This window comes from Populus nigra, chromosome 1 (genome assembly GCF_951802175.1).
Source record: "Populus nigra chromosome 1, ddPopNigr1.1, whole genome shotgun sequence".
In the NCBI taxonomy this organism is placed as follows: domain Eukaryota; kingdom Viridiplantae; phylum Streptophyta; class Magnoliopsida; order Malpighiales; family Salicaceae; genus Populus; species Populus nigra.
The window spans coordinates 6,242,004-6,267,252 of record NC_084852.1 but is presented as its reverse complement, the minus strand read 5'-3'; the positions used below and the strand labels follow the sequence as shown (position 1 = coordinate 6,267,252).

General features: G+C 35.2%; 2 protein-coding genes across 2 annotated transcripts; both read right to left on the bottom strand.

Moving 5' to 3' along the window:
* Nucleotides 1-771: 771 nt before the first annotated feature.
* LOC133704918 (G-type lectin S-receptor-like serine/threonine-protein kinase At4g27290) lies at nucleotides 772-5,002 on the bottom strand. The gene is made up of 7 exons (XM_062129984.1): nucleotides 3,725-5,002; nucleotides 2,665-2,811; nucleotides 2,319-2,464; nucleotides 1,845-2,055; nucleotides 1,490-1,727; nucleotides 1,266-1,416; nucleotides 772-1,179 (listed from the first exon to the last, which is right to left on the bottom strand). The coding sequence occupies exons 1-7, from the start codon at nucleotides 4,998-5,000 to the stop codon at nucleotides 874-876; spliced, it is 2,475 nt and encodes an 824-aa protein (XP_061985968.1). The 5' UTR covers nucleotides 5,001-5,002; the 3' UTR covers nucleotides 772-873.
* Nucleotides 5,003-13,708: 8,706 nt separating this feature from the next.
* LOC133678868 (uncharacterized) lies at nucleotides 13,709-23,629 on the bottom strand. The gene is made up of 14 exons (XM_062101378.1): nucleotides 22,210-23,629; nucleotides 21,636-21,776; nucleotides 21,259-21,416; nucleotides 20,834-21,044; nucleotides 20,260-20,497; nucleotides 20,031-20,181; nucleotides 19,644-19,945; nucleotides 16,422-17,806; nucleotides 15,721-15,867; nucleotides 15,379-15,524; nucleotides 14,896-15,106; nucleotides 14,579-14,816; nucleotides 14,354-14,504; nucleotides 13,709-14,273 (listed from the first exon to the last, which is right to left on the bottom strand). The coding sequence occupies exons 1-14, from the start codon at nucleotides 23,477-23,479 to the stop codon at nucleotides 13,968-13,970; spliced, it is 5,055 nt and encodes a 1,684-aa protein (XP_061957362.1). The 5' UTR covers nucleotides 23,480-23,629; the 3' UTR covers nucleotides 13,709-13,967.
* Nucleotides 23,630-25,249: the final 1,620 nt, after the last annotated feature.

Here is a 25,249-nt window from a genome sequence, read left to right as displayed (position 1 = left end):
TCATTCATTTACAAGACATCACAATGAATATGTTTGTTAGATTATGATTATGAACCCATGGTATGTCAGTCAGAATACCCATGCTAACAAGGTAGTGTTAATCTTTATGTACATCATATCTGAACCCTAGTTGGTTGGGGAAGTCACCAACCTGTGTGGACTGATCATCCCACAGTACGGAGCCTCATGCTCATTGTATTTTGATTTTCTGACGAACTTTACCATTTGATCTTCTTGTTATGGCCTATTTGAGAAACGTTCATATAAGAACCTAGAGCCATACTTGTATATATATTTCTCATTGCTGTATTACCTCGTGTGTGTATATTGAACGTTATCTACTCACTGAGTTGTTGAACTCACCCTCTCATTATTATTCTTTTCAGGCTTATAGCTTGATAACATGTCATTTTGTTGGACCTTCAGAACCTGCTTTTTTATTGTACTTTGTACCTTTCCTTTATGTTTAGTTAGTGCTCCAAAACTCTGAACTTATATAAACTCTTGTATTAAGACAATTCAATTCTATTATGAAGTTGATTTTATTATTAATGCTGCGTTGAACTCTGATTGAGTTAGGATAAGTTTGTGTGTAAGTTTGGGTTCGCATAGGTATGGAACCTTGGAGGGGAACCTTGTCTATGTGCCGGTCATGGATCCGGGATTTAGGTCGTGACACTTTATTTTCAACTTTTTTTATATTTCTGGATAGAAAATAAGAGTAATCTTTGATTCTACCTTTGACTAGCTGCGAACAGTACTTGTGGGCTGAAGTGATGGATTTCAAGATTCACACTTAATAGTCTTAAAAAACAAAAAAAGAAAGTAAAAAAAAAGCAGTTCCGTCTTGATGTGAACAGTACTAAATGTAATCTATCTCGCCTCTAATTGTGTGATCGTGAATTGATTCACCGAACAAGATGTATTCTGTCTTGAGGAAGTATTTGCTTCAGCCAAATCCCTTTCATTAAAAAAACCTGGTTGTTTTGGCTGAGGCAATGCACCTTCCCCGCAGAGCATTAGAACCACAGATGACATGCTTGGCCTGTCATTTGGACTCCATTGCACACATAAAAGACCCACATGAATTGAACGAAGCACTTCAGATAAGTTGTATGATTCTGCTACTGATTCAGGAATTAGTTCAAAATGCCTGCCTTCTTGAAATAGTCTCCATGCCTGGGAATGAAAATCAAGTTATTGATAGGAGATTTGGTGCATAGAGTTAAGAAAATGTTTCGACAATCATTTTTTTTCTAACTTACATGGCCAAGAAGGTTGAGGTCGTGGTCTGGATGACAGAATCCTCTATTTCTGTTCCCACTCACTATCTCTAGCACCAATACACCAAAGCTGAAGACATCAGATTTTATTGAGTAGAGACCATCAATTGCGTACTCTGGGGATATGTAGCCACTGCAGGCAACTATCGAATGTTAAATCCAAGTTTAAGGAATGGGCATAGACTGCTAGAGTAGGAGATACTTACTATGTTCCTACCACCCTACTTGTGATGGCTTCTGTTTGGTTTTCTCCAAAACTCCTCGCTAGGCCAAAGTCTGAAATTTTGGGGTTCATATCATTATCTAATAAGATATTGCTGGCTTTCAGATCTCTGTGAATTATTCTTAGTCTCGAATCTTGGTGGAGATAAAGGAGTCCACGAGCAATTCCATGGATAATGTGGTAGCGATTAGGCCAGTCTAGTTGTGTGCTCCGAGTTTTGCCTGCCCATTTTAATGTTTACCCAAGTCAATCAAATTCTGGCTCTCGTCAGATTCAAGAAAAAATATATATGGAAGGAAGTATGAAATTAAATTTGCAAGGTTCGGAGAGCCTCAAACCAAAAATTAGGCTGTTCAAGCTTCTGTTAGGCATAAACTCGTAGATTAGCATCCTTTCATCTGCTTGAATGCAGCATCCAAGGAGCTTAACTAGATTGCGGTGTTGAAGTTTTGCAATATGCTTAACTTCGTCCTTAAACTCTTCAGGTCCTTGTCTCGAATTCCTTGAGAGCCTCTTCACTGCTATTTCTTGCCCGTCTTTCAAAATTCCCTGCAAATAATCATTCCTTACTTTGAGAAACCTTTCTTTGGATGTAAGATTTGAGAATTTTTGCAAAATGCTCCGTGCTACTTGAATTTTTCTTTGTTGAACTAAAAAGAGTTGGAGTACTTCCTTAGAAATCAAAGTTTCATCCATGGAAAATAATAAATAAATAAAGTCCATTCAGTCCAATAGGTTGAAGATAACTACCGAGGTGCCAGGGACTCCCAACATGAAATTCAGAAGCCATTGACAGATTGTTATATCATTACCTTATATACTGGTCCGAAACCCCCTTCTCCTAGTTTATTTGTAACAGAAAAATTCTCGGTTGCAATAGCCATGGCACCCAAGTCAAACATCTGCAGTTCTTGATCTTGCTTGGTGCTGTTCTTGTTCGAGCTTCTTTCGATAATACCTGTCATGTTTCCTACAAATTAGACCTTGAAAAAAAACCAAATCCTATCCCCTCTTTTTAGTTAACTGACCTTTCATTATTTATTTTAAATATAACAAGTTCATTACGACTTTTTTCCCCATGATGTATCCAGGTCAAATCTCAGTATAAAAAAGGCCTTGAGGATTTGGAAAGTGGGGGTGAAGATTTGAATTACTTACCGTTTTTCTGCCGTTTCTTCTTCCAAAAACACAAGACCAAGAGCAGGCCAAGTAAAAGCATTCCTGTTGGCAGCGTTGAGATTATTATGATCTTCATTTGTTTCTTTTTATTGGATTTATAGTTATTCTTCGTATCATCCTCGTGATCTAGATACCAGTTGAGGAGCAAATCCAAGAGTTAAAAATCAACAACACGAAATTTCAGAAACTCAGTGCTGTATTTTTTTGGTTGGTAGGTGTGGTTGGATAAAACAGACAAACAATATGAATCCATCCCCTGCAGCTATCTATGAAATTCAGAGTATACTGATTCATGATTTTACAACATTGACTGACAAATCCATTTAATTTTGTCAGAGAAGTTACGAAAACAGCTTCGGGTCAAGTCAATTAGTCCACTATTTCATCATATATATGTGTGTGTGTGAATTGATTGATCTAAGGAAAAACACAACAGAAGCAAACTCCTGCTACAGAGCAACAGAGCTATACAGAAGGAAACAAGTACGAATAAGATCAGTTCCCTGTTGTGACAAATAGCAAACAAACCTGTTCTTCTTATAGATGGTTTGATAGATAGGAGTTTTCTGCAATTTATGCTTCACAGTAAAAAGAATAGCTTGAAAGATGCTATTAATAGAAGAGTTTTCATAATTGTCACTAAATGATATGTTAGGTGACATGGAATATCCTGTGGATGCGTTTACAGATTAGTTAAATAAGGCAAAGCCCGAGAAGAATTCGGAAATTCTAAACAATTAGTATGACAAAAACAATCATCATTTTGGATTCGACCGATGGAACATGCTTAAATTTTTCACTATATGGGGCGTCATTAGGCATGTAACATGAACATGGTCTGTCTCCTATTCATATCCTATGGTGTTTTCCCCATTTCTGATTAAAAGCAAGAAAAGGAAAGGAATGCTTCCCTAGCATGTTGTTTTCTATCTAACCTTTCACTTCAGTTACAAAGGTTGGGACTTAACTGGTTTCAATGCAGTGCACTTAACTATCAGTATGAGAAACTACCTTTTCAAGTCAGAGGATAGATTCTTACCTAGTTCTGACGCAGCCATCCGTATATAAATGTCTTGCCCATTTTCATTTAATCGTCTGATATCAATCAGGTCACTGAACCAGAGCAAGCATCCACTTCCTCCTTCTCTGATGTCCAAATTTGTGTAAGCTATACAGGAGCAGTTCTTCGTACACATGTTTTTGCACTCTTCAAGATTCATGCTTTTGCTGAACCAGGAATTTGCTGTCTCTGGCAACTTCACACCAGCGTATTTTCTAAACCCATCTGTTGAGCAATTTAACAGGGTCCTTCTTTCACAGCCACCCGACCAATTCATCATCTGCCAATCTTTAGGAACTTTCGGTATAAATCCTCTCAGGCAACCACACATTGGGGAATCGTTAATATGATAGCTACCATATACACCACACAGTGCATACCGGTTACAATCATCAACTTGTGCTGTAAGATAAAATACCCAACTGTGTGCGCTACTAGACCATGTGAAGCGCTGGATGTTGCCATTTTCAGTAAGAATTACCCTTGAAAGGATTGATCTGTCAAGAAGCTGATAGCTATAGTACATCTCCTTTTCAGTAAAAACAAACCCATAAGTGTACACAGGGTTTGGCTGCATTTGAAGACAGCCACTGAATCGAATACCATTCCAAGGTCCAGATCGATACATCTGAAGTGAATTCGCTCGCAGAACCTTTTCAGGATATCCAGCAGCTTTCAATCCATATGTAAAGACACCTCTAGATGGATCATCAGGTGTCTTCCATGAAGATAAGTATCGATCCAGGCCTGTCATTGTATTCCTTCCAAGCTTCATACCAGGCAGTAAAGTGTCACATGGATAGTCAAAACTCTGCCACAATAAATTTTCCATGCTACCGTCACCCTCATCTTTCACTATAAGGTTTCCTGAATCCAAAAGCTGTGCAACTGGATTCCTTACAGATCTCGACGAGTTGGTCGACCAAATGATGTTCCCGTTATGATTGAGGAGGACAAGAATTCCCCGGTGGGTAACCCTTAAAACACCAGACGAATCGGTGACAGGGATTTCCCTGTTGGCAACCCAAACTACAGTCCTGACAGATATTTTGTTGTACCAGATGCCCAAATAACGGTTTTTGGAGCTGCCAGGGCTAAAAAATCCCAGCCTAAAGCTTCCATCAGCTGAGACCATGGCCTCGCTATCTCTGATAGATTCAGTTGTATTCATGGTGTCAACTGCAGAGGAGATTGTCATAATTAACAACAAAGTGGAGCTAAAAACAAGTATGGGAATGCCATCCACAGGCACCATCTTTATTTTATCTTTTTGTCGCATAAAACTTTTTTATAGCATCAATCCTTAAGTAAACTATTCTCCTCTCCCATATAATTAATTTTGAGAGCGAGAAATCTCAAACATGTGTGGTAAATTAGAGACCTGTCAATGCCTCAACAACCAGGAATTTTCAGTACGGTTTCTGTTATAGTCTTCGAAACTGATCTCCATCCTTTGAATAATGAGAAGGAAAAAGCAAAGTTCAAATAATAAAAAATGAGGGATCTCTCAATCATGAGGGAGTTTTCAAAGCTTTTCAATTTAAAATTGGTAAATTTCTTACTAATCTGCAATTAGTTGACCCTGGAGCAATGAAGGTTCACACTCAAATTTCTTAAATAAATGCTAATTGACGATGTAAAAGTCATTAGAAAGACAAGTTTTGTATCTGAATGTAATCCAGTATTCTACACGAAACCTGACCCAGTGGTCAACATGGAAAATTGGTATAAATTGCGGTTTCCCATTAACTAAATGCAAGAAGTCTAATCATATTCACATGTTTACGTAGCCGGAAAATCCAAGAATTGGCTTCTGCGCAAATCCCGTTTCCAAGGAGGACTTCACATGCATGTTATCTCTATTTGAAATTGAGTTAATTTGTATCTGAGTCTTATTTCTTTGTTTTTGGTAACACATGCATCCCATGAAAAGTGATTAATTCTCGTTCTGTTTTTTTACAGCCTTGCCGTGGCTAATGGACTAACTTGACTGATTTCCTTGACCAGGTATATGCTTACATTTTTACATGTTTATTTTTTTTATTTTATTTTTTGCGTTTAACATTCACTACACTGTTTTACCAAATTAAGACTTTATCGAACAAATTGGGGGAGAGAAGAAGAAAGTATTTGATTTACCTAGATTTGCATGCAGAGAAGAAGATTCTGATTTGCATGCAGAGAAGAAGAAACTCTAGATTTTTTAGGTGTAGTGTTTTATCCTAAAACGATTTTCTCTCTTTTTTTCCATGCAACAAAGAAAGAAATGAAGAAAAAATAACCCTTATGAAGGGAATTGAATACTCCTTTTGGTTTGATAAAAACTATCCTCTACAACAGGACAAAATTTTTGTACAGTACAAAAATACATCAAATAATTTCATTAAGAAATTATGTACAGTACATTTCTTGTCTAACATACCAAATATTCCTTAAAAGAATAGCATCCTACTAGATTCCGGTGCTGAAGTTTCACAATATAATGGTATTTAAGAATATAATAGTAGTTGTTTTTTAAAATATTTTTTACTTGAAAATATATCAAAATAATAAATTTTTATTTTTTAAAATTATTTCTGATATCAGCACATCAAAATTTAATAAACTCCTATTTGGATTGCAATGCCAAACAAGGTCTTGAATTCTTATAGAGCCTCTTCACAGCTATCTTGTCCATCTTTGAATGTTCACTGTAAACAATCACTCAATACCAAAAGCAAATCATATATTGTCCAGTGAAAATTCAGTCTGTCGGAACTCTGAACTTAGAAAACTTTCATAATTTTAATTGTTTTAGTTCTATGGTTCCAGGAGTTTTCATCATGAAATTGCTTGAATGTTTATTGATTGGTATCTTATAAACTGTTCCGAACCTCCCCTTCTCCCAGATTTGTTGACTGAGAAATTATTCGTTGCAAGAGCCAAGGTTTCCAAATCAAGCAAAGTTAAATCAAGATCTTCTTTCCCAGGATTGTTATTCAAAGTTCAAACCTCTCTCAATACTACCTGTGATTTTTCCTGCAAGCAAAACTGCTGTAATTTAAAAAGGAAACAGGGGACCTCTGTTTCTGTTAACTCAAATTTCTGAGACATCAAATTAAATGAGTTCTTTACAAAATTATGGCTGACTGGCTGTACCTTACATTACCACAATCAAATTGGAAAATAAAATAAACTGCCTATTTGAAAATTGAGCGGAGTTTTTTTTTTTTCTGGGATAGAAGTGCTGAGCATTTCATGATCTTAAGAACTTACCCTTTTTCTGCTGCTTCCTTCTCCAAATAAATCATAACAAGACTAGGACAAGGAATAGAATCCCTGCTGACAACACAGTGCTTACTACGATCCTCTTCTTCACATTGGATCAAACATTAATCTTTGCATCACTTCCATTATCTACATGACATAAATAAAATCAACACAAATAACCACAAGTAAAAATAATATCACCAATTAGTTTGTTTCTCTAAAAGTTTTACCCTTGAGTTTTGAGTTATAGCCTACAAAGATTTTGGGTTTTGCTTTTTTACGTAACTTCTTTCTCTTAACCTGTGAAATATAAGAGAAACACGAATAAGAATACGGTTTGTTAAGAAAATTAGAGAATATCTTCTTTCTCTTTTGTCCTTATATTTTATGCTAGAAGAGCCAATTATATTTATTTATTTAAGAACATTTGAGATCCAGAATATTTTTAGTAGGCAAGGCTAACTATTGGCTATTAGATTTCGTTTTTAAGCTAAAAGAGTTTGTTTCTTGAGCTAATTTAGAGCCGTAAAAGTTTGAGAATCAAACAAAATAATATACAGTTCTCTAAATTTCGGCTGCAGCTTGTGCGTAGGCCCGCCCCTGATTACAAGGGAACGAAGGATTTTCCTTTTGTTTTTTAAACCCCATATACCGTCCAACGTGAAAAATCTTTAACGTATTTTGTGAATTAGAGACCGGGGAATTCCTTAATTAATTTCAATTATTTTCCTGTGTTTGGTCTCTTTTTTGAATTAGAAGAAGTTAATACGATGATTAACTGATTCCTTCTGTTTCAGCGTATTTCTCTCTCGGGCTACCTTGTAGTAGAATTTACTTTCTGTTCTGTTCCTAGGCATGATTTTCATTGATATAAGGATAAATTAAGTGCTTCAATTTTTCTCATTTCTCACAATTAGGTGCACCAACTTTTGTTTTTTTTTAGTTTAACATGGGTGTCCGGGCCAGCTTGCACGCACCTCGACTAATCTCACGGGCCCTGAAGTTAACGACCATGTAAGTCTTCAGTAGCCATCATATGAGCAACCACAAGGCTCGAACCCGAAACTACAGAAAAAGCAAACCTCTTGGTTCCAAATTTTTATCACTAGATCACCACCTACTTTTGTTTTTATAATTAAATCAGCTTGCTCATTCCTTAATTACAGCACTAACTAAACCAAAGAACACATATTTCATGATTTTTTTTCTTGTACAATTACGATGCATGCAATGTGAGGGGGGAAAGATTCCATGTGTAATGATCAGCAAACAATCCCTGATTACTGAAATTTTCTTTGCTTCCCTAATCCCAATAGCTTTGAAATTGTCTGTCTTCTTTCGAATACGAGCAGTTATTAAATTTCGTAATTATTAAGCTGTTGTTAATTAATAATTAGCCCATCCTTAGTCAACAATCTATGAAAATTGACAATTGTTAAGCCCTGTATTCAAATGCTACAGTTAGTCTCCTTTAAGCGACATATATTGCCGTGAGGCAAGGGGTGTAAGCTCTTTTTTTTTTTTAATTAACATGGATGTCTGGGTCAATTTGCACGCATCTCGACTAATTCCATGGATCTTGAAATTAACGACCATGTAAGCTTCCAGTGGCCTTCATATGAGCAACCACATGGCTCGAACCTAAGACTAAAGAGAAAGTAAACCCTTTAATCCCAAACTTTTATTACTGAGCCACCTCCTAGATGGTTGTATAAGCTCATGTTGCATGGCTTGGATATTAGCTATAGGAGTATCAACGTAAACATGGGTGGAGGCATGTTAAACTTGGGTGGGCTGTAGCTCAGGTTAAGATTTTATTAATATTTTTTAACTAGTTTTATGTAAAAACAAATTTGTAATTTTTTATTGAGTTATCAAAAAATTCTAAAAATTTGCGTGAAGCCTTCTAATATAATGCTTTAGTTTGGGTTAAAATTTCAGAAATTTGATGAAAAATCACAATTTAACCAGTTTTATGTTATTGGATGTAATTTTTAATTTGACCATCAGATTGAGCTAAAATTTTACGAGAGATCTTAAAATATATTAAATAAAATCTGGTTAAAATTTTAGGATGAACGGAGCTTGGTAGTGGTAACAAAAAAAAAGACCATCAAATAAAAGCAAAACGACTCATTAAGGGTAAAATGATTATTTGCCATTAAAAAATAAAACAAATCAGCTCTTCTTTTCTTTTATATGTTGTCGAATGGGCAGAAGCAGAATAGAAAAAGAAAGAAAAGAAAAGAAAAGGCGAGAGAGAAAAAGAGAAAAGTAAAGGAAAAAAAAATAAGAAAAGTAAGAGAATAACTTTGTAAACTTACAAAGTCCAACTTATAAAACACTAATCTAAAGAAGAATCAAGTGAAGGAAGGAGGAATTGAGAGAGAAAAAAAAATTTAATTACTTTGTTTTCTAGTTGACATGAGATTGTTATGAAGGATGTAACTTCAATAGTGGGTTTATTTTTACTTTCACTTCAATTTTATGTACTTTCAAATTTATTTTTTAATATTTTAGATAGTGTATTTAAATTAAAATTTTATTGTTAATTTTAAAAATTCATGTACATGAATTAATAATTAATCTTAAAAAAAATTATATATTTATTTAATAGCTCAAGGTAGGAAAAATTCATGGCTACGCTCACTTGAACGTAAAGTACTTTTCTATATTGTTTTATTTGTTATATAAAATATGGAATAGTTTTTTTTATAAAATTGTGAAAACTTCAAGATTAGATTGTGTTTTACATGGTTATAATTTTGGAGCTGTGATGTGAATAGACTTATCCCTAGCTAGCTAGTCTGGCATGGAGACTAGCTAGCTTTTGGAGTATCAAACGTAAGTTTACATATTGTTTTATTTGTTTTATAAAATATGGAATAGTTTTTTATGAAATGAAAATTTCAAGATTAGAATGAGTTTTCATGATGTGACTGAACCTAATCTCTAATCTGGTAACTTGATGGGGGTAATTTTCATAAATTTTTTATCGGAATAGAAAACCTTCAAAACTTGAGTTAATAAATTAGAGGAAGGATATAATATATAAGAAAGTAAAGAAAGTGAGAAAGCATGCATTTGTGAATGTTGTATGTTTTTTATTGTTGAATAAACTTATATTTTTTTTTTTACTTGATGACCTAAAATATTTATACTATAACATCCTTAAATTATAATCTTATAAAATCTCAAACATTTCTTTACTAATATCAAGTATTGAATAATATATTTAAGATTATAGGATTATTTTTTTTGAAAATTTCGGCAGAGTTTCCTTTGTTTTTTGATGTTACTAAGTTATCGACTAGACTTCATTCAATCACAATACTCAAATATTCCATTTCGATTTAACCATCCTAGATCATATCCCATCTCATCATACAATATTTCACATAACCATACTTCATTGTGTTTTCTCAACCTTACATCATCAATAAATAAAACATTAACTACAAACAAATATAAACTCAAAATATTTATATTGAACTAATTATTACATTAACATGCATTCATTTTTTAAACATGCATGATTATAATTACTAAATATTCTTTTCGAATAATTTATTAATATTAGTTCCTTACTCATACTTTCTAAATGTATAAATACCAAAAGCAAATATCTTAGGATACATATATTAAAATCTACTTATAACATCGCACAAAATAAACAGATTTAAACACAAAGCTCATATTTAACACTCCACATCACTTCGTGAAAAACCTATATACATAACATTAATAAGAAATAAGGAAAATAACACATTAAAAATGATGAAGTTATTATGTTCACAATTCTTCAAAATATATCAAATTGTATTTCATTACTAACTTAATACATATCAACATTAATAACCCATTTACAATTTATTAATCCTATACTTATAGGACCTCTACAACCAACACTCATTGCTTAATTTTTAATTTGGTAATTCATAATTTTACCTCAAACCCGGCTAACCATCTTCGATAACCAACAATCAAACCGGTAATTCCATACGAATTACCCAACATCCGGCTATTCTCTAATAATAGCCAATCTAATCGATAATTCCATACGAATTACCCGACATCCCAATTATAATTTCAACAAATTTCTTCTTCTACTTTTTCCATATCAATATGTCATAAACAACTCATAACTAATAATGAAACTTGGAATTTTAAAAGAAAGTGATGAATCACCTACCGTTTGCTCGTGATGGCTTAGCTTCTCCTGCCTGATGCCCTGCTCCCGAAACAACTCCTGAATCAATCAAATTGCACTACATTATTAATCCATTAATATTTATCCTATATGCCTAAATTTGAAGCACGTAATATCTTTTATTTAATTGGGTTTTGCATCAAAAATTTCATTCATTTGTCACCTCATTTTCAACATATAGTTTTAATCAATTTTCTTCTTTTAACTCACGTAAAGAATTCTTCCATGAACTATTCCTACCATTTATTTATTCATTCTTTTCACATTCTTATGATGTTTCTTCACTTATTCATATTTTGAATACTTCAAATAAGATAAAGAAAATCATTTCTCAAACATAAAACAATCAAAACCTCATTCTTTTATTTTCTCATCCTTAGTTACAAGTTCATTTCTTCAAACTTATTCAATTTCTTTCTTAATTACTACTTACATTCACTATTTCTATACTATTCTACCTCAATTCCATCATGTTTACTACTTTTCACAAAATCCCTAAATTTTCATAAGAACCCTAATTTAAAGAGCCAAGAATATAAGAAATTCAATCAAATTTAATTGTCATCGTTTGATAACTTACTCAAATAAACTCAAAACACTTTATTCAAGTAAGAATCTTAATTTTTCATGCTTACCAATCTAGGTTTCCCAATTTCTCCTCTCCTCCTAGTGTGGCAAAATTCTCTCTCTCTATTCCTCCTACTTTCACTTGATTCTTTCTTAGATTAGTGATATATAAGTTGAACTTTCAAGTTTACAAGGTCATTCTTTCAATTTTCTTATTTGTTTTCCCTACTCTTCTCTCTTTCTTTAACGTTATGTTCTGTTATTTCTTTTCATATTTTGTTTTTGCCTAGTCAGCGGTATATAAAAGAAAAGGAGAGCTGATTTGTTTTATTTTTAATGGCAAATAATCATTTTACCCTTAATAAATCTTTTTGCTTCTATTTGACAGTCCTTATTTGTTTACTAGCATTACTGAGCTTCGTTTATTCTAAAATTTTAACCAGATTTTATTCAATGTATTTTAAGGTTTCTCATAAAATTTCAGCTCAATTTGATGGTTGGATTTAAAATTACTTCCAATAACGTAAAACTAGTCAAATTGTGATTTTTCATCAAATTTCTGAATTTCTCAAAAATATCTGAAATTTTAACCCAAACTAAGACATCATATTAAAAGACTCCACATAAATTTTCATAATTTTCTAATAACCCGATCGAGAGTTATAAATTTTTTTATTTTACATAAAACTAATCAATTTATAATTTTTCACTAAGGTTTTACATATACAACTTCATCATATCAACTTATCTTCTCGTGGAGCGTGGAGAGTAATATTATAGATATCTTATGATAAATGGAGTTGTAAATACCTCATGATAAGTTATTAATTATGACACCATTAGTAGAGAGGGTTCGAGAGCCGGATGATGAAATCCTTTCTAAAGCATAGAATTGATTTCAATTATTATTTATTTATTATTATTATTATTATCAACAATCCTCATGTTTGTAACCAACACACTTGCAGGTAGAAATGAATTCAAAAATTTAAACAGATGAAAATTCTGTACTAATTGAAAATTCCAATACAAAGCACAAACAACTTTCTATACCTAATATATTCAACAATCACTAGCTCCTGTCGTCATCTCCACCCTGCCGTTTCAATTACCGGCAAACTACACAAGCTTGGAACCACACTATGTAAAATACTCCTACAATCCTACGACCATGCATCAAGGAGAAATTCGCTTCTCTTTATCTCTTGCCATTTAAAACTAGAAAGAGAGGGAGGGGGTTTTTGTTTGTTGATTGTGTGTTTTTGTGATGCACCTCAGCTGGGTTTTGATCAGAGTAAAAAATTGCAGACCTCTAAATTCTTTCGTGCAGTGTGGATTTGACTTTCTCTTGCTTATTCTTTTGAAACTATAGGAGGTTCTGTAATTATTATTTTTATTACTATTTTATATCAAACATGAAAAGGAGACTAAATTGAAGCAATATCGGAATTGATTTACAAACTCGAATGAAATCATTTAATTCCGTTTGTATGTTTGCCATTAAAAATTTAAAGTGGTAAAATTTATTGATCCAAATCCAAAAGCTCAGCCCAACGAAAAAGCTCAAGTCCAAATAAATGAAGACCCAAATCACTAAATTTAAAGTCCAACCCCTTAGCCCATGTCATTGAAGGCTCAAACGCCAAGAGAGAGAGACGACGAGGCAAGAACAGGACAACGCCTTCCAGTCCCAGTTTTCCGATCACCGGGAAAGGCTGCAAGCAATCTTCAATTTCTCCTTACAACAACCCATGAAAGCCTTTGGTTTTCCAGGATATAAGCTCTCATGTGTCACCAACTGTTTGGCAAATGTCCTCAACGAAAAACTCTGCCTTCTCTTGGTTGATATTTTGCTTGCATTAACAGTATAATCAACTAGTCTCTGAGAATGGATACGCAAGTACGGTCTCAATGCAGACAAAGAATGGAAATGAAGGTAGTTAACAACTCCATGCTCTCTATTTCCTTAGATTTCATCCAGTACTGGCATATGGTTTCTGTGTTTCTGCTTCTATTACATGTACCATGCGCAAGTCATTTATGTTTACTCCAATTCAGCTGCTTTCAATGCTTTTTTCAAGTCCAGTATACAACAAGATTCTTAAACTTTCATTTTCGCACGTATACGAATTATACTGAGAAGCACTATAGTTTCTATGAGCATAGCAAGAAATATATCGGGGAAAAATAAAAATTCTATCTTGCCTCTAAAAGGGTTATCGTGGAATCATTGACTGAACATGATGTGTTCTTTCTCGATGAAGAATTCGCTTCAACCAAAGCCCTGTCAGTAAAAAATCCTGGTTGTTTTGGCTGAGGCAATTTAGCTTCACCACACAACATTAAAACCACAGATAACATGCTTGGCCTGTCGTTTGGATGGCATTGCACGCATAATAGACCCACATGAATTGACCGTAGAACTTCAGGTAAATTGCATGATTCTTCTATTGGTTCAGTACTTAGTTCACAAGACCTGCCTTCTGTAAATAGTCCCCATGCCTGATAGCAATAATCATGTTATTGAAAGGAGATTTGATATGTAGAATGAAGAAATTGTTTGGACTTTTTCTTAAACTTACATGGCCAAGAAGGTTGAGGTTATGGTCTGGATGATAGAATCCTCTATTCCTGCTCCCACTCACTATCTCTATCACCAATACACCAAAGCTGAACACGTCTGATTTTATTGAGTAGAGCCCATCAATTGCATACTCTGGTGACATGTAGCCACTGCAGGCAAACATTGAATGATGAATTGCATTGGCAAGTTAGGGGCATAAACAGCAACTGTTGGAGGTACTTACTATGTTCCCACCACCCTCTTTGTGTTGTCTTCAGTTTGGTTTTCTCCAAAACTTCTAGCAAGGCCAAAGTCTGAAATTTTTGGATTCATGTTGTTATCTAATAAGATATTGCTTGCCTTCAGATCTCTGTGAATTATTCTTAGTCTTGAATCTTGGTGAAGGTAAAGAAGTCCACGGGCAATCCCATTGATAATGTGATACCGCTTTGGCCAGTCTAGAAGTGTGCTCTGTGTTCGATCTGTCAATTTTTTACTCAAGTCAATGCATTAAAGAGACAGTCTCTAATTAACTTTTTAATGGTATGGAGAGTTTCAAACCAAAAAGAAGGAAGTCTAAGCTTTTTTTAGGCATAAACTCGTAAACCAACATCCTCTCATCTGCTTGAATGCAGCATCCCAGAAGCTTAACTAGATTCCTGTGTTGAAGTTTTGCAATATGTATGACTTCATTCTTGAACTCATCGAGTCCTTGTCTAGAACTCTTCGAGAGCCTCTTCACTGCTATTTCTTGTCCATCTTTCAGTAGTCCCTGAAAATTATCATTCCTTGCAATTAGCGAGGTCAGTTTGTATGTAAAATTTGAGAATATTTGCTTAGTGCTGCATGTTACTTGCGTTTATTTGAACTCAAAAAAATTGGAACAGTAGGTAAGGAATCACTTTTCATCCATAAAGGGTAAGTTCAATCTATTGAATAGGTTTGAGATAATTATTACCAGATAACTACAATGGTGGCCAGGAGTTTCATATATGAATCATAGTGGCCATGAAGAAATTGCATGATGGTTTATTGTATTATTACCTTATAAACAGGTCCGAAACCCCCTTGTCCTAGTTTATTGGCATGAGAGAAGTTGTTGGTGCTGCAAGAAATTGTACCAAAATCAAACAGCTGAAGTTCTGGATATTCCTTCTTGCAGCTATCGTCTGCACTTCTTTTGAGAATACCTGTTTACAAAATTGAGCAGGAATGTAAAGGAAAGAAACAATCGATCTGTATTTTTTGATGAACTTGCATTTCATTGTCATTCGAGAATAATAGTGATTGTGATTTGTCCCTCGGATTACTACAGATCACAGTTTAGTGTAGAAAAATAACAGTGGGAAAGGAAAATAGTTAATTTCTGTAGATTGAACAACTTACTGCCTTTCTTCTGCTTCTTTTTCCATAAAAACAAGACCATGACTAGACCAAGTAGCAGCACTCCTGTAGTTACCACAGAGATTACTATGATCCTCATTCGTTTTGTTTTATTGGATTTGGAGTCAATCCTCACATCAACATCATGATCTGACACAGGCAGTTGAGCAGAAAAACTGGGAGTTATAAATCAACAATAGGAAAATTCAACTAATCAATATTTTTTAGTTAGTCAGTTTAATTCGGAGAAATCCCACTAGCTGGACCTGTCTGCTTCAGTTACCAACCTAATTCATAGTAAACAATGTCGATGAATATTTTAGTTATCAGGATGGACCTCTAAGGAAGCTGCATGATTCCAATCAATCTTGTTCTGTTAGAAGTTACAATTACATTTACTGCTTTTGGTAAAGTAAATCAATTCATCATGTTGCCAGATTATATGCTTAGCTATTCATATTTTTTGTATCCAATTCTCATATGCACTATGAGGTTACTTGGTTTTGTGTGCTTACACAGTCTCTCTTCAATGTATAATACTTGTCAATTCCCTGCTTCAAAGGATGAAAAAGAAAGCAAGAAAATTTGCATCTCTTGCATGCTTACACAGTCATTTTGTAGCTAATCTACTTTATATGTATTAGCTTTCAATGTTTTTAGAATCTCAGTATTAGAGTCTTTTTAGGTATGAGATAGCTTCGTACCTAGTTCTGATGCAGCCATCCTTATATAAATGTCTTGCCCATTTTCATTCAATTGTCTCATATCAATCAGCTCACTGAACCAGAGCAAGCAGCCACTTCCTCCTTCCCTGATGTCCAAATTTGCATAAGCTGTACATGAGCAGTTCTTCATACACATGCTCTTGCACTCGTCAAGATTCATGTTCTTGTTAAGCCAGGATTTTCTTATATCTGGCAACTTTACACCAGAGTACTTTTGAAATCCATCTCCTGAGCAATTTAATGCAGTCCTTCTAGCACAACCATCTGACCAATCCATCATGTCCCAATCTTTTGGAACTTTTGGTAGAAACCCTTTCAAGCAACCACATACAGGGGAGCTGGTAATATCACAGCTCCCATATGCACCGCACAATGCATATCGGCTACAATAATCATCAAATAGTGCCAGATAAAACGCCCAAACATCTGTTTGATCGTTCCAGGTAAAACGCTGGAAATTGCCATTTTGAGTTAGCACTAGCCTTGAAAGAATCGAGTTGTTAAGAAGCTGGTATCTGTAATATATTTGCTTGTCATTGAAAACAAACTCAAATTTGTATAGAGTGTTTGGCCGTAATTGAGGGACCCCACTGAAACGTAGACCATTCCAGGGTCCAGACCGATACCGCACAATTGAATTCTCTGTCAGAATTTGCTCAGGATGTCCACTAGGATCATTTCTAAAAGTGAAGTTACCTCTAGATGGATCATCAGGTGACTTCCATGATGACAAGTACCGATCAAAGCCTGTTATTAAATCCTTCCCCATCTTCATCCCAGGCAGGAGTGTATCACACGGATAATCAAAACTTTGCCACAAGGAGTTTTCCAGGTCATCATCACCGTCTTCTTTGACAACAAGATTTCCTGAATCCAATAGCTGTGCAACTGGATTTCTTGCAGACCTTGATGAGTTTGTAGACCAAATGATGCTCTCATTTTGATTGAGAAGTTCTAGAATCCCCTCGCCTGTAATCTTTAACACACCTGATGAATTGATGAGGGGGATTTCCCTGTTGGCAACCCAAACTACAGTCATGACAGATACTTTGTTGTACCATATTCCCAAGTATCGGTTTTTGGAGCTTCCTGGGCTGAAAAATCCCATTTTAAAGCTTCCATCAGCAGAGACCATACTGCCTCCATCTCTGATAGATTGAGTTGTATTTATGATGTCAACTGCAGTGGATATCGTTGTGATCAGCAACAAAATGGTGATATAAAGAAGTTTAGAAATGCTGTCCACAGATGCTCTCATTATTTTTCCGACAATGAACTTTGTTAAGGCAATGCTTGAGTAAACTTGTTTCTTTCTTTTAAATTGATTTTGGCGAGCAAGTGATGAATTAGAGTAGTGGGAATTCCTCATTTTGTATGATTTTCAATATTTTTCTCTTATTGTCTCTGAAATTGACCCTCCATCGTTTGAATGAGAATAGTAAAATAAGACTACTCGATGCTGACGATTTGAATCCCTGTGTACATATCCATTTGTCTCTCATCAATGCTTTCTTGCAAAGGCCAAACGTTTCCTCTGTGATGCGTGGTCGGTTTATTTTAACATCCATTTCTGTAACGAAAAATAAATTAATTAATGTCTTTCTTAATAAATAAATTAGTAGTCTTTGTCTTTCTTCTCGACCTTTGAAGAGCTGTTAAATTTCTTGCTAAAATGTCGTTAACTATATTATATTATATTATATAATTATATAGTAGTTGTAAATTAAACACAGTAAAATTTTCCACCGTATAAATGCCGCTGTCCCTACTCTGGAAATTTGGTTGCCAGGAAAAGCTGCAGCATTGATTATTCAATTATAGCCCAACAGGAAGTCCATTCTCGTGTAACTAGTCAATCTACCGGTTAGAAGCGTCCGCATAACCTAGAAAAACACTAAAAAATTAGGCGTAATTAAAAATTTAACTGAATTCTCATTTAGGATTTTCATTTTATTGTATTTTTTAAAATTATCTCATAAAATATTCTATAAATATTAAGTTAAATTGAATAGTCAAGTTTAGGTAGCTAGATGTACAATAGCTTGTGAATTATTTTTTATTCGGTATTTGGATATATTAATGACACAACAAATAAATATAGTTTATAATTTTATTTTCATAAATTGAGAATAATTCAGAATTTAAATTGAATAAACATCGATAATTTTTATTTTATTTTGAAATAAATTTAATGAATAATTCTAGTTTAAAATTAATTATTTTGAATAAGTATGTTCAAATGAGTAAATATGTATTTCTATTTGATATTTAAGTTCATCAAATGATAGAAAAAATAATAATACATTTAAAAAAAGATCTTACAACAACAACAATGTAAAAACTAACATAAAATAATCTAATTATATTGAAATATTTACAATAATATCATAAAAATAAAAATTATAATAAAATACGTAAAACCTTTGCGGAAAAAAAAAAAATTTACGGCAAAGATAAAAACAAGTTTTGTTCTGTGTTCACGACTCAGGTGCCCGAGGAGTACTCATAACCTCTCACTGCAGACTCTTTCCGGGTCTTGCACCGCTCGTTACGCGCTTTTACTTGCCTTTTGGACCATGTTCTTGGTCTTAACATTTTGTCCACCCAACCCATTGAAAGCGTCTGATCACTATTTTGCTTCAGCAAGTGTTCGACGAAAATCCTCAACGAGAAACGGTGTCACGGCGTGCAGAGATTTTGCAATGCAAATACTAAGTACCAAGGCATCCATTTTAGCCTCTCAAATGGGCACACACGCTCCTTAATGCGAACCCAGAAAGGAATTGAAGCTAACTCTACAGACTACAAATGTGCCACTATAAAGGTAAATACCTTCAAGCTCCAATTCTTGAAATTTGTGTTTGCCTCTTATTGTTGCCATTTCCAGTGGTGGCATGTGATTTTTCTCTTTAGATATATGCAAGTATAATTTATTTTTTACTCCATTTGAGATCTCCCTCCTTGCTTTCTAGATGTTAACGTACATGCCTAGTAGGCTAGTTGAAGTCTTATAATATTTTTGCTCTTTCTTCAATTACTTTCCTGTGCACTTAATCCAAATGTCTGACAATTTTGAGCTTCATTGCTGATGCATAAAGTGGTGCTTGAACAAAATACATTATTTTTATGCTGATAAAAAGAAGAAGAAGAAGCTAGAAGCAACTAAAAGTTTCTACAAATACATGGCAGATACGAATCTACCGTGCCTCTAACAGTGAGACCGAGCATCCGTTTGCAGAACATGGTTTGTTCTGACTTGATGAATGGCTTGCTTCAATAAGATCCCTTTCAGTAAAAAAACCTGGATGTTTAGGCTGAGGCAATTCATCTTCATTACCCAGCATCAAAACCACCTGTGACATGTTCGGCCTATCTTTTGCATTTTCTTGCACACATAATAGACCTATGTGAATCGACCGTAGAACTTCAGATAATTTGCAAGTTTCAAATATTAATCCCCCAACCAGCTCCACATGCCTGCCTTCTTTAAACAGTCTCCAAGCCTGATTTTTGAAATTTAACCACGTCATTTGAAAGAAAGAAACGTGGTTTCAGAAAACAAGAAAATGCAACAATTATGACACTTACATGCCCAAGAAGGTTGAGTTGGTGGTCTGGGTGGCAGAACCCTCTGTTCCTGTACCCAGTTACTATCTCTAGCACCAATACACCAAAGCTGAAGACATCAGATTTTAGCGAGTAGAGTCCATAATTTGCGTACTCTGGGGATATGTAGCCACTGTACGTACACAGAATGTTAGTGTTAGATTGCATTTGTGGGCAATAGAAATAAATTAGATATGCTTGATAGACTTACTATGTACCAGCCACTTTGTTTGTGTTGGCTTCAGTTTCATTTCCTCCAAAACATCTAGCCAGGCCAAAGTCTGAAATTTTTGGATTCATCTCGTAATCTAATAAAACATTGCTGGCTTTCAGATCTCTATGAATTACTCTTAATCTTGAATCTTGATGAAGGTAAAGGAGTCCGCAAGCAATCCCATTGATAATGTGGTAGCGCTTAGGCCAATCTAGAAGTAAGCTTTTTGCTTCATCTGCCAAATTTTTTTACCAAAGCCAATCCATTCTGGTTTTTATCAATTCATAAATGTCTATTGCAAGAATAAGAAAAAACATGATGCATAATGAACTCTCACTTAATTTCTCACTGAGAAAGTCGAGAAAATTCTCCCTCACCAAGCCATTTTCCTAAGGGGCTTGAAGGAAACTCAACAAATGTTTGTTTTTGGTGCTTTTGGTTGGCAATTTCTCCTCAAAGTTGTGTTCCAATTGATCTATGATACTACATGGAGTTGGTTCTGGTGTTTGGATAATGAAAACAATCGACTATAATAATTGAGATATATTTTTGCAGGTTGAGAAATCCTAACCGAAAATAAAGAAGTCCAAGCTTTTGTTAGGCAAAAACTCGTAGATCAACATCTTTTCCTCTCCTTCAATGCAACATCCTAGAAGCTTCACGAGATTCCGGTGCTGAAGCTTCACAATATTCTTGACTTCATTTTTGAACTCATCAAGTCCTTGTCTTGAATTTTTAGAGAGCCTCTTCACCGCCATTTCTCGTCCATCTTTCAAAGTCCCCTGAAAATGATCAGTGAATATCGCAAGCAAATTAAGTCATACATTGTCTTGAAAATTTTGAGAATACCACTGTGGTCTGCTGGAACAGTTGCCAAATGGTTGTTGTTTTGCACTTGAAAAATGGTTTGTCCAGTGGTTGAATATTTCCAAAGAAATTAAAACCAGAGAAGTAGTTAATGCCGAAAAACAGCATTGCTGTTTTTCAGATTAGTACCTTATAAACAAGTCCAAAGCCCCCTTCTCCCAGTTTATTTTCGTCTGAAAAGTTTCTGGTTGCAAAAGCCATGGTATCAAAATCATACAACGGTAATTCCAGAGCTTCTTTCTTGTGCTTGTAATTTGAACTTCTTCCCAAACCACCTGACATGTTTCCTGCAAGCAGAATTGGTAGAAATAGAAAAGAAACAAGGGATCACTAATTTCTGTTAAACTCAAATTTACTTAAGACGTAAAAGATAATGAGCTTTTAATATTTTGTGGATGTACCATAGCTTCCTAAAATCAAATTGGAAAACGAACTAAAATGTGTTTTTCGAAATTGAAGGAGAGGGATAGAAGAGCTTAGGCTTTCATATGGTGTGAATAACTTACTGTTTTTCTGCTGCTTCCTTTTCCAAACATACAAGACCACTGCTACGATAAGTACCAGAACTCCTGTAGACAATGCAGTGCTTACCACGATCCTTCTCTTCACATTGGATTTAGCATTAACCTTTGCAGCATCACCATCATCTACAGAATCGCAGAGAGATGGGGAATCAAAAGACTAATTAAATGCCAAAAAAGGCCTAGTCTTCGTTAATTAGGTAGCATGGCTGGAAAATTTACATTAGCTCTGGTCAGGCAATCCTCCATCATATTACCAAGTGATATGTCTAGGCGTTGATTTTATTATATTTCAAGATCTTCTATGCCAAATTAGATAATGAGCTATGAATGCTAAGTTATCATGCTATTTACACAGGGTAACACAAGTATACTTATTTACAGAACACTCTCAGCGGAACATATTCTTCTCAAGCAGTTGATTTCCCATCTTAGCTTTTGCTTAGCTTAATATTTAAACATGATTTTGGAAGATAATCTTAATTTATAACATACTACAAGTTCCTATAATCGATAAGTAATAGATACTGCCTTTTCTAGTCTGAGGATAAATTCATACCTTGTTCTGATGCAGCCATCCGTATATAAATGTCTTGCTCATTTTCAATGAAAATTCTACTATCAATCAGGTCACCAAACCAGAGCAAGCACCCACTTCCTCTATCCCTGATGTCCAAATTTGAATATGCGGTGCAGCTGCAATTCTTCAAGCATGTGCTCTTGCACTCCTCAAGATTCATACTCTTGTTGAACCATGATGTTTTTGTCTCAGGCAACTTGGCACCAGACAGCTTTCGAAACTCATCTCCAGAGCAATTTAGAGGAATCTTTCTAACACAGCCACTTGACCAATCCATTGCATCCCAGTCTTTTTTAATTTTTGGAACAAATCCATTCAAGCAATCACACACTGGAGAGTTGCTTATACTACAGATGCCATTCGCACCGCATAGTGAATATCGTTCACAATTATCTGTATTTGCTGTGCCATAAAGCAGCCAACTTTGTGTTTTATCAACCCAAACAAAGTTGGCGATATCACCATTCTGACTTGCCACGACCCTCCAAAGTTTAGAGCTATTAAGAAGATGATATCTGTAAAATATCTCCTTGTCGTTAAAAACAAATCCAAATGTGTATACGGGATTTGGTTTTAAATGAGGCGTCCCGCTGAACCGCATACCATTCCATGGACCAGACCGATACTTCACCCTCGAATCCTCCATCACAAGAATCTCAGGATATCCATAAGGAACAAGTATATATGTAATATTACCTCTGGAAGGATCATCAGGTGACTTCCATGATGTCATGTACCAGTCCATGCCTGTTATTCTATTCCGTCCTTGCTTCATGTCTGGCATGAACGTATCACCTGGATGTTCAAAACTCTGCCACAAGGAATTTTCCAAGTTATCATCACCCTCCTCTTTCACAACAAGATTTCCTGAATCCAAAAGCTGTGCAACTGGATTCTTCGCAGGTCTGGATATGTTAGAAGACCATATCAAGCTCCCACTCCGATTGAGAAGAACAAGGATTCCTTGGTTGGTAAGCCTTAAAATTACTCCTGATGAGTCATTAAGTGGAGTTTCTCTGTTGGCAACCCAAACTGCAGTCTGCACAGATATTTTGCTATACCATATCCCCAAGTACCGGTTTTTCGATTTACCTGGGCTGAAAAATCCTAATTCATAGGTTCCGCCTGCTGAAACAATGGTATCACCTTCTCTAACAAGCTGAGTTGTATTTATGGTATCAATTGCAGTGGAACTTTCTATAATTAACAACAAAGAGGAGCAGAATAGAAGCATGGGAAAGTATTTCATTGCTACTCTTTTTTCTCTCTTTTTTTTTAATCATCAAGCTTGGATGTGAACAAATTCTTTGCAAAAAACAGCATATTAATTTAGGACCAAGTACAGTTTGTCTGCCCGAAACAGTTCCATTTGTTAGTGGTAGGTTTTAATTATTTCTACATGACAATGACAAGCAAAATTGATAGTGGAGTGAATGCTTGTGGGAAGAGGTGGTTTAATCTAAAGCCAACAGTTTAATTGATGTTTATAATTTTAAGGAACTCTTTAATTGGTTGCTTGACTGTACAGGGTCATTAGCGTTGAGTCAAAATCCACTGACTCCATATAAATCAGTGTGAACTTCCGTTGACCTGGTGACCCATGTCTTCTTTTTAGTCAATCCGGAGTCAAGTCAATTATGCTTCTACATAGTGGATCTGTTTTAAGTAATTTCTTTATCCTCATCTTGTTTGATCAAAGATTTTAGGAACCTTATCAACACTTGATTTCCAGGGGTAGCATGTATAAGAAAATAAACTCAATGGAAGAGAAAGGGATGAGAGCATAAAGATTGAGAATAATTGCCACACACAAAAGTGTCCTTCTATTCTATTGTATGCAGTATAAATATTGGTACATGGGTTAGACTTTTTCAGTCTATTTACATAAACTCAGCAATGTAAGGTAAGTCCAATTAATTACATGTATTACAAAGGGATTGCCAATTAATCATTCTATTTAAGGAATGTTGTTGCTTGTGATTAAGAGACTTCCAAGGTTGATGTAGTGGAATTAGCAAATTGCATGGGATTGACAGATTTGATAGGATTTGCTGGTGTAATATTCTTTTTACCCCTCTCAAGCGTAACGGAGCAACACAAAGATTGAGCTTGGACTTGAGAAAAGAGAACCGATCACAACTCAAGCCTTTGGTGAATATGTTAGCAAGCTGATGAGAGGAGGGAACATAGAAGGTATGGAGAGATTTACGAGCAATTAATTCGCGAACAAAGTGATAGTTAATCTCAATATGCCGAGTGCGAGCATGGAAAATTGGATTGGCAGCCATGTGGATAGCAGAAAGATTATCGATATAGATGCAAGGAGTAGTTTGAAGAGGGATACCAAGTTCTTGAAATAAGAATCCAAACCAGCGGATTTCAGCAGCCGTGTGGGCAAGGGCACGATATTCAGCTTCAGTGCTAAAGCGAGAAACAGTAGACTGTTTCTTGGTAGTCCATGTGAGAAGATTGGGGCCGAAAAATATACAAGCACCAGTGGTAGACCGTCGATCATCTACAGAGCCAGCCCAATCAGCATCAAAAAAATTACGTAAAGTGAAGTCATCGGACTGGTGAAACATAAGACCTTGCTTAATTGTACCCTTAATATACCGAAGAATGCGCTTGACAACCTGAAGATGGGAAGAATGAGGGTTGCGCATGAACTGACACACTTGATTGACAGCAAAGGAAATATCAGGCCGCGATAGAGTAAGATATTGGAGGCCACCCACCATGTTGCGATAGGTAGAGGGATTAGATAAGGGATCTCCATCTAACCAAGACAATCGAGTATCAGAAGGTAACGGTGTAGGACATGGTTTACAATCAGTTATATTAAATCGTTTCAATAAATCAACTGCATATCTAATTTGAGAGAGGAATAAGTGATCAGTAAACCGTGTAATTTCCATGCCAAGGAAAAAATTGAGCTCACCTAGTCGGCGACTGTCAAAGGTAGAGCACAATTGATCAAGAAACCGGTGGACACGTTGGAGTTCAGACCCGGTGATAATGA

Excerpts from the sequence above, each read along its gene's own strand:
- LOC133704918 (XM_062129984.1), bottom strand. The coding sequence starts at position 5,000 with ATGGTGCCTGTGGATGGCATTCCCATACTTGTTTTTAGCTCCACTTTG. Across the intron at positions 2,812-3,724 it reads GATGGCTGCGTCAGAACTAG|ATCACGAGGATGATACGAAG; the intron begins GTAAGAATCTAT and ends ACTGGTATCTAG. Across the intron at positions 1,728-1,844 it reads CTTGAACAGCCTAATTTTTG|GCAAAACTCGGAGCACACAA; the intron begins GTTTGAGGCTCT and ends TAAAATGGGCAG.
- LOC133678868 (XM_062101378.1), bottom strand. The coding sequence starts at position 23,479 with ATGAAATACTTTCCCATGCTTCTATTCTGCTCCTCTTTGTTGTTAATT. Across the intron at positions 20,498-20,833 it reads CTTGGACTTCTTTATTTTCG|ATGAAGCAAAAAGCTTACTT; the intron begins GTTAGGATTTCT and ends AAAATTTGGCAG. Across the intron at positions 17,807-19,643 it reads GTCTCACTGTTAGAGGCACG|GAATTCCCACTACTCTAATT; the intron begins GTAGATTCGTAT and ends ATACAAAATGAG.